The 16,848-nt window shown below is 31.8% G+C and overlaps 1 protein-coding gene across 14 annotated transcripts; it reads left to right on the forward strand.

The window, feature by feature from the left end:
• Positions 1-2,373: 2,373 nt before the first annotated feature.
• Positions 2,374-12,190, forward strand: LOC114273155 (SPX domain-containing membrane protein At4g22990). 14 transcript variants are annotated; one of them, XR_014364304.1, is made up of 15 exons: positions 2,590-2,898; positions 3,445-3,570; positions 4,191-4,271; positions 4,999-5,061; positions 5,210-5,314; positions 5,702-5,885; positions 6,005-6,150; positions 6,242-6,348; positions 6,556-6,746; positions 8,146-8,279; positions 8,601-8,724; positions 9,311-9,404; positions 10,945-11,025; positions 11,106-11,160; positions 11,822-12,190. XR_014364304.1 is itself a non-coding variant. In XM_082920354.1 (14 exons), the coding sequence occupies exons 9-14, from the start codon at positions 6,577-6,579 to the stop codon at positions 11,858-11,860; spliced, it is 573 nt and encodes a 190-aa protein (XP_082776480.1). In that variant the 5' UTR covers positions 2,374-2,898; positions 3,445-3,570; positions 4,204-4,271; positions 4,999-5,061; positions 5,210-5,314; positions 5,427-5,885; positions 6,005-6,150; positions 6,242-6,348; positions 6,556-6,576; the 3' UTR covers positions 11,861-12,190. The 14 variants fall into 14 exon arrangements, 6 of the variants coding, with proteins under 6 accessions (XP_082776480.1, XP_082776482.1, XP_082776484.1 ...); XR_014364305.1 differs by having other exon boundaries at positions 6,073-6,150; XR_014364309.1 differs by having other exon boundaries at positions 3,450-3,570; positions 4,184-4,271; positions 6,073-6,150.
• The last annotated feature ends 4,658 nt before the right edge of the window (positions 12,191-16,848 follow it).

Below are 16,848 nucleotides of genomic sequence, written 5' to 3' on the forward strand. Positions count from 1 at the left end.
ACAAGGACACCAGTTTAAGGTTTGCTGGAGTTAGACAATGACCACGAGTAGAGCAGGACGATAGATGCTTCGCCGGAGGCAGTGAACGGAGCAGTTGCAGAAAGCTCGAAGAAGCGACAATGGTGGTTTGGATTTTTATTTTAGAGAGAGAAAACTTGAGCAGGATGAAAACAACAGAATGTGAAGTGAAGAGACGAAAAAAGAAAAAAGCATTTTTTGTCAAAAATATGAAAATGCGGCAAAACATAATTAGCCTTGGGCGGTGTGCCTATCAAGCGGCGTGAATAGAATCGACGCGGTCTGACATCGCGTGTCTGATACGAACCAATGGGGGCAAGGACACATAAAGAGGAATACGGTTGAAAAGACTGTGCTGACAGCTCAAGCGCAGCTAGAGCACTTCAAATTCCTGAAGTAATAAGACAGTAACCTCAGCTAGAGGTGTAATCTCGGCTGAGATACTTAAAGAACATGATCCTTGGTTCTTGATCCTTGATAAAGTGGACATGTGAGTCCATGTTGCTTGAAGCCGACGAGTCATGACCTTGGTCAAAGGGAAGAATGAATTTTGGCCGACATAATATATGAACAAGCGATGTAGGTTCCATCACCTCAGATTGCCGAGGTAATAGAACCTAGGGGGCAGTTGTGGGGACATATTTTGTGAATGACAGCACGTGGCCAAGGTGACGCTGAAGTGTCAGCTGATGTACCGCATGGCCTGGTCATGATGCTAAGGTGATCTCGGCTAAGTCGAGATTATCTGCGGAGATACCGGAATCCAAGATGAGCGGATAAGGGGAAAGAGACCTAAAACAGGGGAGGATCTCAGTCTTGATAAAGATAAAGCTTTTAGGGAGTTTATCCCTATCTAGCTAAGAGTCCAAGATGAACATTGAGCTTGAGCTCACTGAAGTGAGGCATCTACAGGGATCAGTTCAGTGCTGGCTATAGAAGCAAGACATCCCCATGGGTCTCAAGTATGTATGAGATACTGTGAGAAGGAAGTTCTTTATTGTGAGTTGAAGCACTATTTGCTATCTGTGAGAGATATTGATTACTGACTTAATCGTTGGAGTGCTCCCGAGTAGACGAATTACCGCCGAATTCTTATCTTTCTATGACAGGTTGTTCAAGGTTAATCTATTCTGCCGATGCTCTCCAGCTGAGTTCCCCGTTTGGTTTTGTGGTCAGAAATCAACACCCACACAAAACTAAAATTATACTAAATAATTAAAAAAATCAGTTCTAGAAGCACAAAAAAGAGAAGAGAAAATTGAAACGATATGAATTTTAGTTTTATTTTATGTATAAGAGGGTAAGATTATATGCATAATGTATAGTAAGTATATCGCTTAAGTTATATACGATCTGGTTCAGTTTCAATTTGGAACCGTGAATTTAAATCTAAAACTAATTCGCGAAGATCGGTTCTCTAATCTTCCAAACAAGAATCGAACCACGGATTAGAAAAATCAAATCAAACCTATCAGATTGGACTAAACCAGTTCGGTTTGTGAATTTTTCAAATTCTTTACTCAGTCCTACTTGTAACTACACCTTTGAATGTGGTGAAGGAAATGTCAAGAGTTTTAATTGATGGAGTAATGACAACCCTTTAATTATAATATAACATTACTAACAAACTAACCTTCTATAATATTAAAGGGTTGTCTGGAATGACCTAAATAAGTGTATTTTTTGTCTTTTTACGAAAAGATGTACAGAAAAGTAGAAAGGTGATGTGATGGAAAAAAGATAAAAAGATAGATTATTTTACAATTGCCAAACTTGGCCTAAAACAAAAAAAGAACATAGGATAAAAGATTTTTGCACTTTACGGACAACATGGTAGAGGTGGTCTGAATTATTAAGCCAACAAACTCATCAACTAAGATTTATTAAAAAAATTAAATAATTAAATAATTTTTTATTATCAAAAGCGTCAATTTTACAAGGGTTTAGTAATTACAAGGGTTTAGTAAAATCAAGCACACTATAATGATTTATCTAAGAGTTTGTTAGGAATTTACGTTTTTTAAGTGATTTTTTTAATTTTTTTTATCAAAATACACGCAAAAGAGTATAAAGAGAATGAATTAACTTTTTACAGTGATTGTTTTAACTTTTTCATTAAACCACTAATTTCCCAAACAATTCCCAAGTGTTGAAAAATTTTCAAGCACCATTAGATGTCGAGTTAATTTTACGGCGTGGAAAGCTATAAAGTTCATTATATACCTGAGATGCATTTCATATTTTATGTCAGTTTTTTTTAATTATTATTATTATTTTAACTTTAACATAGAGCCATATTGAAAAAATTAATTAGGATAATTAGTTGTTGCCTTTGTTTGGCTATTTAACACTACAGGAAAAAGGGATTTAGGCGACGTTTTTTTCACGACGCATTTTTAAACGTCAGGCTTTTTAACATTTAACGACGTTTTTATAAAACGTCGCATATTTATTTAAAAAACGGTACCGTTTTATAATAGGAAACGCCTCCAAATGTGTTGTGCCACACGCGCCTGGTCTCCTCGCCTGGTCTCCTCCTCTTTTCAAAACCTAATTTTGAATCTGACACTCACTTAAGTTAAGACCCAAATCTCGAGCGCTCTCTCTCTCTCTGAGCGATTTCGAAGCTCTACCGCTTGTTCATTCTCAGAGCAAGGTAGCGAGCACCAACGAAGGTTCAAAATCTCTCGGTGATTTCATCGCTAAATCTACTCTCTCTCTCTCTAAATCTCTCTCTCTCAAGCCTCTCTAAACCTTTATCAGAGCGATTCAGAGATTCCTCTCAATGATTTCATCGCAAAGATTCAGAGCGATTTCATCTTAGTGATTTCATTGCAGAGATTCAGAGATTCAGATCGGTCTTCGCCATCGTCTACTAAGGTGAGCCCCACCGTCTCTCTCTCTCTGAAGCTCTTCCTCCCCCCCCCCTCTCTCTCTATTTTAGTGATTGATGAGTTGTATGTGATCTGTTTCAGTAATTATTTTTCACTGATGAGTTGTATATGCTCTGTTTCATTGCCTGTTCTTTGTTTTTTGTTGGTAAATATACAATATAGTGTTGAGAAGGAACTAAAAGAACAGAGTAACATATTAGGGCTTGTTTGGCAGTATTTATTTATTTTTATGTCTCATTTCAAGATGTTCTTTTGTTCTTTTGGGCTGTTTTTTATTTATTTTTCCTTCGAGTAATACTTTACAAACAGAAATGAGAAGGATATGGTTGATTTGGCTCCTAGCAGTTCAAAATGATAATCAAAAGTGCTTATTTTCATCGTTTTGAGAGAAGATTCGACAAAAATTTACCATTTTTAACGTTTCCTTTGAGATCACTTTCATTTCATTTTAGCAAATCTGCACATAACTACACATTTTTCTAATTTTTCTTCTTATTTTTTTCTTTTTCCTGTGTCAAATTTGCCTTCATAGTTCAGGTGGTACCTTTGCATTGTACTCCCTACTCTGTCGACATGCAAGACTTAGCAGTCTACCAAATCAACAAAGATCAGATGAGATGCTGTGTGCATATGCTGTAGAAAGATCAGAAGAAACATGGTAGAGTTCATTTCTAAAGTCATTATTGGAGAAGAACCCAAATGAAAAAGAACAATGCAAAATAATCTTTGGAATATATTCTATTGAATTTACTACTATAAGGATGAAACATGTCACTGCATTGTGCATAAATTATTTAACTCCAAGTTTGGAAGGGATCAAGGGCAAGGTTCAGTCCAGCTTGACTTGATGTATTTCCGACTGAATTACTACTATTTGACTCAAGTTTGAATGTTACATATAAAGTTCAACCCAAGTCATGCAGTTCTCGAACTTTTTGATCCAGAAAATGGAAAAAGAAAGAACTTTTCTTCTTTCCTAGAGGGGAAGAAATGGATCCAAGTGAAGCTGGTTGATTTATATATATATAAATATATGTAAAGAACTTTTATTCACTATCTGAAATAGTGTGCTTTGAATGCTTGTCGCATAATAAACTATTTTTGAGGATTGATTTAGAATGCTGTAAACTACAAAAATAAAATATTTTAATTATTTCGAGTTATTTTTTTGATTAAATGTTCTTTACATTGCTAGCATTTTTAGTTATGGGTGTGATTGCAGTAATTTTTTTATTGCCATTACTTAAGTTCTTTTTAAACTTTATGACAAGATTTTAGTTGATGGTAACAGAGCACAGACATGTCGGTTCCACAAATTTCAATTTACTCAGTAGCAGAAGCCATACAATATTTACACTGGTATGTTGTTTTGTATAACTTCTTCCTTTTATTTTTATTTTTTGATATATTTATTGATCATTGCATTTCAGCGCTTTTCTTCTAGCTATTAACTAACTTATATTATTGCTTTCAGATTATATGGTATGTTTAAGTTAAATTTGTTAAAAATATGCATGTAAGTATTTCTTTATGACACAAGCAATGGTCAGACACACACATGAGCATATGAAAGTATATGTTGATTCTACTTTTATTTTATCCAAATTTATTCATATAATGATTTGATCTTACTCATTCTCGAGTGACTTGGACATTTATCACTTAGTTCGGCTAACTTTCAAGAATTCAGTGGCCCATTTAGAAGAATATCTCACTTGTTGGGGATGAAGTGTAATTGTTCAATGCATGTCTCATTTAATAGGTTAAGAAGAGTACTTTCTATTTTGATTGACAAATTTGTCACAAAATCCATATTTCTTTTTTCTTGAAAACCATTTTTTCTAGGTTAGGAAATTCAATATGTCATAAAATTGGTCCCACAAAGGTTTTTTTGCAAGCAAGTTCTTCAATGTAGAATGTTGAAATGAGGTCTTGAGAAAATTTAGCTTGGATCAAACTAGGCAAAAGTCTTGATTGAATATTCTTATCCTGTGTCAAATACTATTTGCTTTTTTGCTTTTTTATTTTTATTTTTTATAATTATTTTCTCTGCTGATCAATTTTTCCTTTGTTACATATTTGACAGACAATAGAGGGTAGCCCTTGTGGTGATAATTGTGAAGGTGGAGCGGTAAACTTGTCACAACTGGTATATTTCTGTGGCTTTTAATTTTAGAATTATTTTGTGCCAACTGCTTTAGGATTTTATTTCCTTATGGATAAGTAACTGCTTTAGGCTTTTATGTGATGCCAACATTGTTTTCTTAATTTGGCCTCTCTGTGTTTTACTTATGCAGAACCTCATTGATCTGGCAGGTTTTGAGAGCTCCAAGGCTGAAACTACCGGTGTGCGTCAAAAGGAAGGATCCTATATTAATAAAAGTCTACTAACTCTTGGAACTGTGAGGCCTCAACCATTTTTATTAAATTTAGTAAAAAGTGTCTTTTATTCTTTAGCTTTTTTATAAGCTTTGTTTGCTCTTTTCTTATTAGTATTGTTATTATATGGTGCAGCTGACAGGAATGAAGAAAACAAGATATTATATTGTTATTATATTGTTATTATACTTGCGTTGGCCTCTGAAAAGAATGAAAGACTTTTCTAACTTTTCTTTTTATTCAATGAATCACATATACACTGTACAAGATATTATATAGGAAAATATCTAACTAACTCAGTAACTAACTAACCAACTCAGTAACTAATGCAGTAACTAACTCAGCTAACAAACACTCTAACCATCTAACAAACATTACAGGGTAGCCCTTTTTTGCTATGTTTGTTACAGATATTTTCTGAAGAGCATTTAGGAAAACAGAACTGTGATGAACAAGATATCAATGCTGACTTCTTCTGCAGTGATGGCTCTGCCTGTAGCTGTGAATCTGTGGTTGCTGCAGCTGGGTATGTATGTATCTTAGCAGCCTCACATGCAGGCTGATCAGGTGGCTTAAGTTTATATTATTGATCAGGTGACTTCTTCTGCAGTGATGGCTCTTATTGTATTTATCATTCAGTAAGAGGCTTAAGTTTGATTAAATTATTGGCTTTTAGAGCACAACATTAATAGTTTATATATTGCCATATTCAGTTTGTTTGGATGGAACTCCATTTTCATTCCTTGTGTTACTTGTCTACTCTTCTTAATTTTACTGAAAGGGTGACATTACTGACTTGGTTGTAAGTTCAAACAATGCTTTGGTGGCATCTGCTTCAAATGACTACAGCATTCAAGTTGTAAGGGTTCTTTCCAGTTTACACTTAAAATATAAATCCGTCATACTATTTATCCCTTGGTGACCTAATAGTTTTTTCTTGTGTGTTACAGTGGCGCTTGCCAGATGGATTTCCTATTTCAGTTTTGCGTGGACATATAGGAGCTGTTACTGCCATTGCATTTAGTCCCCGGCCTAGCTCTATGTACCAGCTGTTATCGTATGTTACATCCCATACTTCTAAATGCATGTTCTATTCCCTATAGTCCCTCAATTGATCTAATGGCTTTATTCTTAATATGTCATTTGATAGTTTCTTGTATTAGTCTCAAACTCCTGCCATAGCTTTGTAGTGCCAGTTTTTGATAGATTGACTTGCTCTTTCTCTCTTTTGGTGAGGTTTAAAAGATTTCTATGATGTTTTCAGGTTCAATTGCTGATTTATTTCATGCGAAAATATGCAATGGAGGTATTACTCTCAGAATCTAGCGTCATCACCACATACTACTTTCATTGGTCCACGAGCAAAGTGGCACTTTTTCTTGCATGTCTTGGTCTAACAGTTCTTCCAGTAAACATTGTTGTTGGAAGCTACATCAGCAACATGTTTGAAGACAGGTAATTTTATGGGAGGTGTGCTTTATAATGTTAAAGACTTTCGCTATAGTTGCTGATCTGAAGTCTGTGTTTAAATAGACAATTTAGTGTCAATTGTGTTTCTTTACAAGATGAAAAAAGGGAAAATCGACAACCCGTATATTGTTGGTTAAGTAAATCACTTTGAAATTTGGAAATACATAAAACAATAAAGATTTTTTTTAATATATACATATCTCAATTGTAGAGTAATTTTGTTGGGTTGGGTTCCAGCAGAAGTGAACTGTACTAACTGGTCGTTGGGAGGTATTTTCTTTTATTCATGATATAGAAAACATGGTATTTTCTTTTGAATGTTATGGCTGTGGAGTGATATTAACCATTGACCAACGGCGGGACTTATTGATTGATAGGACCAATTGTGGCATTTGGCAAGGCTTTTTAGGCCATAGGACAAGGACCCAAATTTCATTTCATTTTCATCAAAATGACTGAAGCATTTCTGTTTCCTAGGAGACCGAAATGAAACATTAGTGAAATACCAACATTCCAATATTTTCACAAAAGCACATAGAAACACAAAACACTATGAAACATATCCGAACAATGAGCTGCTCTATATTGGTTATGAATATTCAATGATATGGTTATTTCTATTTGTATCTTTTTTTGTCAAAAGAAAAATTTTGAGAACAAAGAAAAAAGTTAAATTTATTAGATAATCTAAGAAACTGTAAAGGATAAAATAAAATAAGAATGATTAAATCACTTATTCCCTTGTGTATTCAAAACATTTCCAAAAATGTTTCTGAAACATTTCCATTTCCAATGTAACCGAAACAGCTTAATGAGAAGATATTTTGAATTTTGATACTCGCCGTAGGATTGGTTCCATTTGATTTATTACTGCAATTGGGATTTAGCTACCAACAATCTACATATTATTTTGCTACCAACAATCTACATATTATTAGTATGCAAGGTAATATTGATAGAACTTCCACCCCGATATTCTTGCAAACCTTCTCTGCAAAAAAAAGGAAAAGAAAAAAGAATAGAGGCTTTTGCAATGTAAATTTTTCTTTTCTTCCACTTTTGCTTCCTGCCTCACCCTCCACCTTAGCAGGGATGGTGTGCATCAGAAATTAATTTCTTGTTAAAAATTTCTGAATCTAATGGCTTACCTACTTTCATGATAACACTGATTTAGTCGTGGAACTTATGGATATAGAATTGACAATATGTATGCTATTTGGGTTTGTTTGCTGATAAGTTAACTTGTGCACATAACCTAACATAGTTGCAATACCCTTATATTACTTGAACACTTCGTACAAGAAGTTAGTTCTCTGTTCATTACATGTTACAAAACTTTTATCACAACGTGCTGATTCATTTTTCGTCGTTGATTTGATTGCAGGCAAATTTTATTAGCATCTGAAATTATGGTTTGCATCGGCATACTACTGAGCTTCCATATAGTAATTCCGTATTCTGTGCCACAATATGTCTGCTCAGGACTCATAATGTTTGTCTTCGCCGAAGTACTAGAGGGTAAGTTTATATATCTGGTGAACTTAATTAGTTGTTTTATCATTTATGCAATGAATTATTAGTCTTGTTATCCTGGATAGTTGATACTATGTTACGATATCCTCTAATCTATGGATTTGGAATATGGTATTGGCATAGGTATGAGGTAAAATATTTGTACAGTTCACCTACTATTTTGAACTTAGCTTGGAGTACCCCACTTTCCCTCTTTATGGAAAAGATTGAGAACTTAGGTTGGAACATGAGTTTGATATGAAGAAATGCAATATAAATCTTTTCATCTTAATGTGAGGTCTACTCGTTTCTTGGTTTTCCATGTAGGTGTCAACTTGGCTGGGTACTTGGGCAACAGTAGGCTCTTGAATGCCACCTTACTCCCTTCGCTCTTGATTTGATAGAACGTTGATACCGGAGGACAACCTTAGCTTTGTCTCAGGATGTGTTGGTAAGTAATCCAAAATTACAAGTTTTAGTTGTTTTATTCAAAATATTTTTCCTACTGGTTTGAACGGTGATGGCTAAATTGGGATGCTTATTTTTTTTTTGTTTAAAAGTAAACTGGTAGCTGTTCTAATGTACCAGTGTTGTTCTGGTTGGAAAATGGATCCTTTAACGAAAGAACTCTTGTTTATTTTTCCCATTTTGTTCTTGAAAAAGATTATTTATGAATTCTGTTTTTTAGACATTTCAGAAATTTTAGTGAATTGGGTTTCAGAAATTTTATGCAAATTTTTAGTACATATTTTCAAAATTTTAGATGTGGGTTTGTTTTTCCCATGCTTGCAAATTAGATTTTCAATCATTTGCTTGGATTTTAGGTGGGAAATGTTGTGTCGTGCTTAGTATCTGATATTTTTTGCTTTAGGTGAGCCACCAGTATAAAGTCAAAAAAAGTTTATGAAGTACTCATGAAGATACCACAACACTTGGTTTTGCAACTAACTGTTCCAAAAATAAGATTCACTGTGTAGCTAAGTGAATAGTATATATATATATGTATGCATGTATTGAAGATATCTGAGTGTGTGTAGTTTTTGGAACTTACATACCCAAGCAAAGAGCCACCAGAAGCAACTCTGTTTGTTGGCCTTCCCATCAAATACTATATATATACACAAAATTCAGGTGAGTTCTTTTGATTTGATGCTTTGTGATATCGGTCAAGATCATGGTGGCCATGTGTTCTGATAATTGACTTTCTCATTCATTTTGTTTGTTAATCTTTGTAATTTTGGTTTAACAATTCCAAAAGACTCTTCCTACTTAACATATGTTTATGTAAAGGACGTCAAAGGCTTTGGAGTGAATCAAAGTTAGTTAATATAGCATGATAGATGATCCATTAACCTTAAGAAAAAAAATTGCCTAAATCAAGGATCAATAGAAAATGAAGGCTTTACAAACCTGTATATCCTTCATGTGTATCCTTAACTGGACAGATATCTGTTATGTTGAACATGAGTATACTTCATGTGTATCCTTAACTGGACAGATATCTGAGCTGTACCCAAAAATAATTACTTCATGAGTGTATTTCATTCATGCTTTCAAATTTGAGAAATTATTATTTTTGAAAAGATTTGACTACTTAATTCAGAGCTCCAGTCAAATCTATTTTGAATAATGACTTTTCAAAAAAAATTATTTTTGATTCTAAAGAAGTACCCATAAGATCAGTATTCTGTTATGTTGAACATGAGTGTACTTCATGTGTATCCTTAACTGGACAGATATCCTTAAACTAATCAGTTGGTGTTGTCCTTACTACAAGTTTGTTGGGTCTTTAGCCAACATTTTTTAAGGCTCAAGTATTAGTTTTATTAGGATTAGGATCCCCTGTCATCGATCTCTGCAATGGTCTTGTTGTGATAATAGAATGATTCAAATTTAAAGTTGAAACAAAACGATCTAATTTTGGAATGTGTAATGGATATTATTTTGCTTTTAAATTCATATCATTGGATTATATTTTTTGTTGACATGTCTACCATAATAAGATAATTGAAACAAAAGAATAACGAAGGTTCATTGATTGTATTGAAATCAATGATTTCAGTAAGCGATTTTTTTCAATGTTGGTACACTTTCCCTACCCTAGATGGCTTTGCTCAAGAGGTACAAGAGTTTTCTAGAATATCACAGCTGGGAAGCACACATACTCTGAACTGGTGTTGGAAAACCCCTCCCTAGTTTGCACACCAAACAAGTTGCATATTAATTTGGTGTGAACCCCCCTCATCTTTTGACTCTATCTAAACATTACATGGCTATCCACATACATATACATATGTTATTTATATAATCATCCATGTTAATCTTATGTTAATCATTGTTCACTCTGCTTTATGATATGGGATAGGTATCACCAATCACGAGTGTGATTGTTTAATATATGCATTACTCTTCAATTATTAACTATCATATGTGACAATGATATAGTCATGTCACAAATAAATCTGGACTGTCCATTTACATGGAATGAATGACCCATATGTGTTTATGATATTAGAATAGAATAACTTTTTTATTAGACCAGTCGATGACTTCATTGAATTACATGAGCTTGCAAGATGTTTAATCAAACATTTCTTGACATAATTGTTCACTTGCATGGTTGACTTCTGTGACTATGAATATACAACTTAAGCCTCTTATTGAATGATAGGTTGTGGATTCACTTAGTAGTCATCCTACTGTTCGGCCAATGTCACATCAACAACAATCTCATGCATTTTCATCCCAAGAGGTGAGCAATCATTTAATCAAAAGCTTTTTTGACAAATAACATATCTTATTAATTACAATACTTGCTCTTATTAAATATAGGTTCACCTTTCAAAGAAAGAGAAGAAGAATAAGAAGAAACAGAAGAACTAACAAGGTAAAAATGTAGATTTATACTTATTAATCTATCCTCTAAACTTTAAAAATTAGTGCTATGTTTTATTTTTATTATTTTTTATTAAGTATTCATATGTATAACATAATAAATATATTAAACTATATACTTTGCGCCCCCCCATGTGTCATGAAAATTGTTGCGGATCTTCAATTTGGTGGGGGGTTTGTGGAGGGGGAAAAAAGAAAAGGGAAACAAAATGTGAATAATATTTAGCTTACATGTTATTTACATTTCCCTTCAGTTTTCTAGTGTCATGTTTCTTATTGGTTATATTATACATGATATTGGTGGCTAGTCCGAATTGTTTACACCTGTTGGTTATATCCTCTGTTAATGGTGCTCAGTGCAGTTTATGGCTGTAGAAAATTCTTTATCTTTAGTCAAAATGCTGCTTATCAAATCCCAGCAATATTACAAAGTGTTCCTAGTTAAGTACCATAATTAGTACCATATGATTTAGCTCAGTAGTTTAGAAGTGCATACTGAGACTATACTTGTGTACGTGTATTTCTGATCACTTTGCTGTAATAATATTCAGTTCTGTCAATCATTCAGTGCATAGAAACTGATATGTAGACAATTGGCCTCATTTGGATCCTTTTTTCTAAATGAATAATTTTGACCTTTTCATCATTAACAGGAAGAGGCTACCAAAAGCAAGTCTGCAGGAAAGGCATAGTACCAGACTATGATCTCCGACAGCGATTACACCGAGTTTGAAAACTTCTCAAAGTGGTTGGGAGTCTCCCAGTGAGATTTTTCTGTCTTTGAGTTTTGTCTTGGTATAATATCTTTATCTAATTGTTTTGTTTCAAGAGGAGTTAATTTACTTTTTGTGGCAGTTTTGAGACAAGATTTGAGTTTGGTGGGTTATGTTTTATGACAAGATGGATGGATTTTTCATTTTAGCAGATCTGGAATCAAAATTTTACAAATTGTAGTCTCTTACTTAAACACGGTTTGTTAGTTTTTATTTTAATGAGAAATTGAATTAATGCTTCATTTGTTATTTGAACGAGAGTTATTATTTTAAATGTTAGTTTTTTTTTAATGTGAAATTGAATTAATGCTTCATTTGTTATTTGAATGGGAGTTATTATTTTAAATGTTAGTTTTATTATAGATATTTGAATGAGAGTTAATATTTTGTATGTTAGTTTTATTATAGGTATTTTTTTATTAATTGAATGAGAAACTAAATTCAATATTTTTTACAGGTATTCTTTTTAATTTAATCAAATAAAATTAGCATAATATCCCCCCCCAAAAAAAAAAAAAAAAAAGAAATGACGGCGTTTCTACAAACGCCTCCTAATCCCTCAACAGTAACGGTAATATTTTTAAAACAGATACGACGGCGTTTCAAAAACGTCGCTAAATATTGTTGGGCGTTTCAAAAACGTCGCTAAATATTGTTGGTGACGTCAGCGTGTGTGTGGTGGGACATTTGGCGGCGTTTTAAAAAACGCCGCCTTTACTAATATCACGACGTTTTTAAAACGTCGCAAAGTTACAGCGACGGCCGCAGCTTCGACGTTTGGTACTAAACGCCACAAAAGGAATTAGGGGCGTTTTTGATACATATGGCGGCGTTTTTTAAACGCCGCTAAAAGTGCGATTTCCAGCAGTGTAAATAAAGTATTTATTTATTTACTTATTTGGGTAAATTAGGGCTTTGTTTGGAAAGTTGACTATTTTAGTTAATTATTCGGCTTTTTGAATATTTTAATTTGGCTAAAATAGTTATATTTGAAAAGTTTGTTGATTTTTTATTTTTTATTTTTATAATTGATTTGATAATTATAAAAAAAATAAATAATTATAAATTAAATATAATATTTTATCTTATTAATTATATTTAATAAATTATTTTAATTCAACCATCTTTCCAGGTAAAGTGACATTCATCTTTAAGAGGAAGCTATATGTCAACAGGTCACACCGAACATTAAGCAAATTTGACAAAATGGCCGTTGCATCTAACTTGCACATCGAGCTGGTCAAAAGCAGTTCCCAAATTTCATCGGCTTTGTAGCTACATATCAACTGAATAAATAAATAAATGTTTGAGGCCTTCTACAAGACTCACCATTGTAAGTTACAATAAATTTTTAATGAAAAATGATATATAAATTCAGTGGTGTTTTAGAAGGTTGATAAAAAATTAATTTTTTGACTTTTTTGTATAAAAAAAGTTGGATTTTTTTTTTTAGCTTTTTTAAGGTAAAAAAGTTAAAAAACCAAAAGCTGACTCTTTTAGTAAGTTCTCAAATTACCTCTCACTTTTTACATCTATTTTATAAATTTAACGATATGTAAATAATATGATTAGTTGATAATTAAAGAAGATGTGAGAAAAAATATTACTTTTGATATTTTAATGGAGTGTCACATTACTGACTTAAAAATTGAGTATAATTTTTTTATCTTGAATAGCAATGTTCGTTTTTAATTTATTATAAATTCGTTTATCATATTATTATGAATTACTACTTCATAAAATTACACAATCGTGTTTTTTTTAATTTAAATTTTTAATCTTGATCGTATTTCATGACTATGTTAATAAAATAGATTCAAATTTCACCTTGTTAGATCTATTTTCTTAGACATCTGAGGGAAAAGAAAAAAGAAGAGATTTGAAATCTTACTTTGCTGGATGAGACCAATCATAAATAAACAAAATAAAAAATGTGCGGGACCTAAAAATTAGCTTTGAATTATATGGGTATACGTAACACATTTTTTAATTAGCCCTATTATTTTAAAGTTTTGTTTGGATACTCTTTTAAGATAGAACAATGTTACGTACTTAGAATTTGAACTTACTTCGAATGGCTTGAATTTCATTTTGCCAATCGTCCGGCCGATCATCCAACAGGTCGTCCGACAAAAAGGTTTATAGCTGCGATCAATAAGGTGAGAATCGCGATAGACAAGTGTTTTCACCCGGTTGTCTGAGTGGTCGTCCGGTGAACAGAAATTCAAGCCATTAGAGGTAGCTCAATTCGAGGCACCAAAGATTTTCCTTTAAGATATTTTTTTCCGAAGTTCTATTAGGCTTTGAACACCCTATTAGATGCTATGTTAAATCAATCCGTTCGACTAATATGTTAGGTTATTTTACTCGAGATAATTTTAAAAAAGTTTTACCATTTATTCGAATAATGCTCATCATCTCTAAATATGGAGAAGTTTTTGTATGCAGATATGGTATGTGTCATGTGGTACTTTTTACTATTGTGATTAGCTTTGACAGTAGGGTCCACTATATTTATATTGAGTGTTTGGGGAACAATAGTAAACATATATATTTGTGATTAGTGAAAGATAATGCCACGTGATACCTTATTAACATACAAAAATACCACATTGTACCCTTGTTTGGACGGACTGGATAAGGGTGGATTGTAATCCATCGGACTATTAGTCTTGGGATACATTGTCCAAGAACTATTTGGTTGGACTGGATTTGTATCCTATGTTTATTTAGTCATGAGATTAGATGTCTGGATTTGACTATTTTTAGTGAATCTAATGTTTGTTTGGAATATTATGGAGAATGATAAATGCTCAAATGACTATTTTATCATTTTCAATTAATATTAAACTTTAATATTTTAATTGTTTTTAGCTAGATTAAATAAAAATTTATTTTATTTTATTTTTTGCACAATTAAATAAATTTATTTTTAAAAAATTAAATAAATTAAATATCAATAAAAATATATGTTATTTTTTAATTAAATTTTTAAATAAATTTATTTTAAATAATAATAATAATTAAATAATGAAATAAAATAAAACATCTATTAAAATTTAAATAATGAAATTAAATAAAATATAAAGAAAATTTTAAAATAAAACATCAATAAAATATCTATAAAAATTTATTTTAAAAAATTAAATAAATAAATAAAATTTAAAATTAAAATTAAATAAAATTATTTTATTTTTAAATTGAGACATTTAAATTTTATTGAATTTTACTAAATATAATACATAATTAAATACCAGAGGGCAAAAATGTAATTTTATTAACTAATCCCATGGGATGAGTTATCACATAGTTTCTATCTCACGCCCCCCATGGGATGGCATAGTCCCACAAATATGAGACTAACAGTCCGAATGAACTATTAATCTGAAACAAAACTTTTAAAACAAACAACAGACTATTAATTTATTCAGACTAATAGTCCAATCATATGTCCAATCATTCCAAAACAAACACCCCCTGTGGGTGCAAGGCACCATAACACAAAAGTGATGCAATAATTTGAAATTATTTAACATGAAGTTATCACCTCAAAATATGGGGTAAGGCACTATCACACAAAAGTAATGCAATCATCTATTCAGCTATTTCACATGAATTTATCCATGCTCTGTGTAAAAAGTGCCCCAACAGGTGTGTTTGATTGGACGGACTAGATAAGGGGATTAGAATTTATTGGATTTGAGTCTTGAAACTGTAAATCCTCCAAACTATTTGGTTGGATTGAATATGTATCATGTGTTTATTTTTTCATGGGATTAGATGTCTGGAAAGAACTATTTTTAGTGAATCCAACGCTTGGTTGGACGGACTGGATAGGATAAATGAACAAAAGACTATTTTACCATTTTTCAATTATTTACTAAGTAATAGCACTATTAAACATATCTTAATATTTTAATTTTTTTTAGCTAAATTAAATAAAAATTTATTTTATTTTATTTTTTACACAATTAAATAAATTTATTTTTTAAATTAAATAAATAAAATATCAATAAAAATATATGTTATTTTTTTAATTAAAATTTTAAATAAATTTGTTTTTAAAAATAATAATAATTAAACAATGAAATTAAATAAAACATCTATTAACATTTAAATAATGAAATTAAAGAAAATATAAACAAAATTTTAAAATCAAACATCAATAAAATAACTATAAAAAATTATTTTAAAAAATTAAATTAATAAAACATCAATAAAAAGTTAAATAAAATTATTTTATTTTTAAATTGAGATATTTAAATTTTATTGAATTTTACTAAATATAATACATAATTAAATAGTAGAGAGTCAAAATGGTCATTTTATCACCTAATCCCAACAGTAAATAATCCGCTCAAAACTGTCCCACACCCCCCCCCCCCAAGATAATATAATCACCCATATGGGGGATAAGGAGTCCGGCAAACTAAAAAAAAAAAAACAAACGATGGACTACTCACTCCTTCGAATAAGCAATTCGAATAGTAAATAGTCTCCACCTAATCCCCCAATCAAACACAACCCTAAGATGTTAAGTAGGCAATATAAAACCTTTAATATAGCAATTTGATTATTAATAATAAGAAAATGTTTTAGAGTTCTGAAACAGTTTTGATGAACTGGATTTCATTATGATATGATGTGAGTTAACTTTTTATATTATATATATATATATAATAAAGCAGAATTGATTTTGAAAATATGTTAGACACAATTGTCCTACTAGGACATTTCAAGGGTCATGATTCATTTGTATATTCACATGAATGGCTCAGATAACTCCCCTTAATTTTATATCAATCCTAAATATATATCTTCCCGCCCAAACATTAAGCCTCTTCCTTACCCACGTCTCCCCCACCCTTCTCTGCTCTCCAGCCAAATCACGTCTCTCCTCCATCCCT

This window comes from Camellia sinensis, chromosome 3 (genome assembly GCF_055761805.1).
Source record: "Camellia sinensis isolate YWXY chromosome 3, ASM5576180v1, whole genome shotgun sequence".
In the NCBI taxonomy this organism is placed as follows: Eukaryota; Viridiplantae; Streptophyta; class Magnoliopsida; order Ericales; family Theaceae; genus Camellia; species Camellia sinensis.

Bases quoted from the DNA above. Each gene is read 5' to 3' on its own strand.
- LOC114273155 (XM_082920354.1), top strand. From the start codon at position 6,577: ATGCGAAAATATGCAATGGAGGTATTACTCTCAGAATCTAGCGTCATC. The intron at 6,747-8,145 runs GTAATTTTATGG...ATTTGATTGCAG, and splicing joins AGCAACATGTTTGAAGACAG to GCAAATTTTATTAGCATCTG. The intron at 11,161-11,821 runs GTAAAAATGTAG...CATCATTAACAG, and splicing joins GAAACAGAAGAACTAACAAG to GAAGAGGCTACCAAAAGCAA.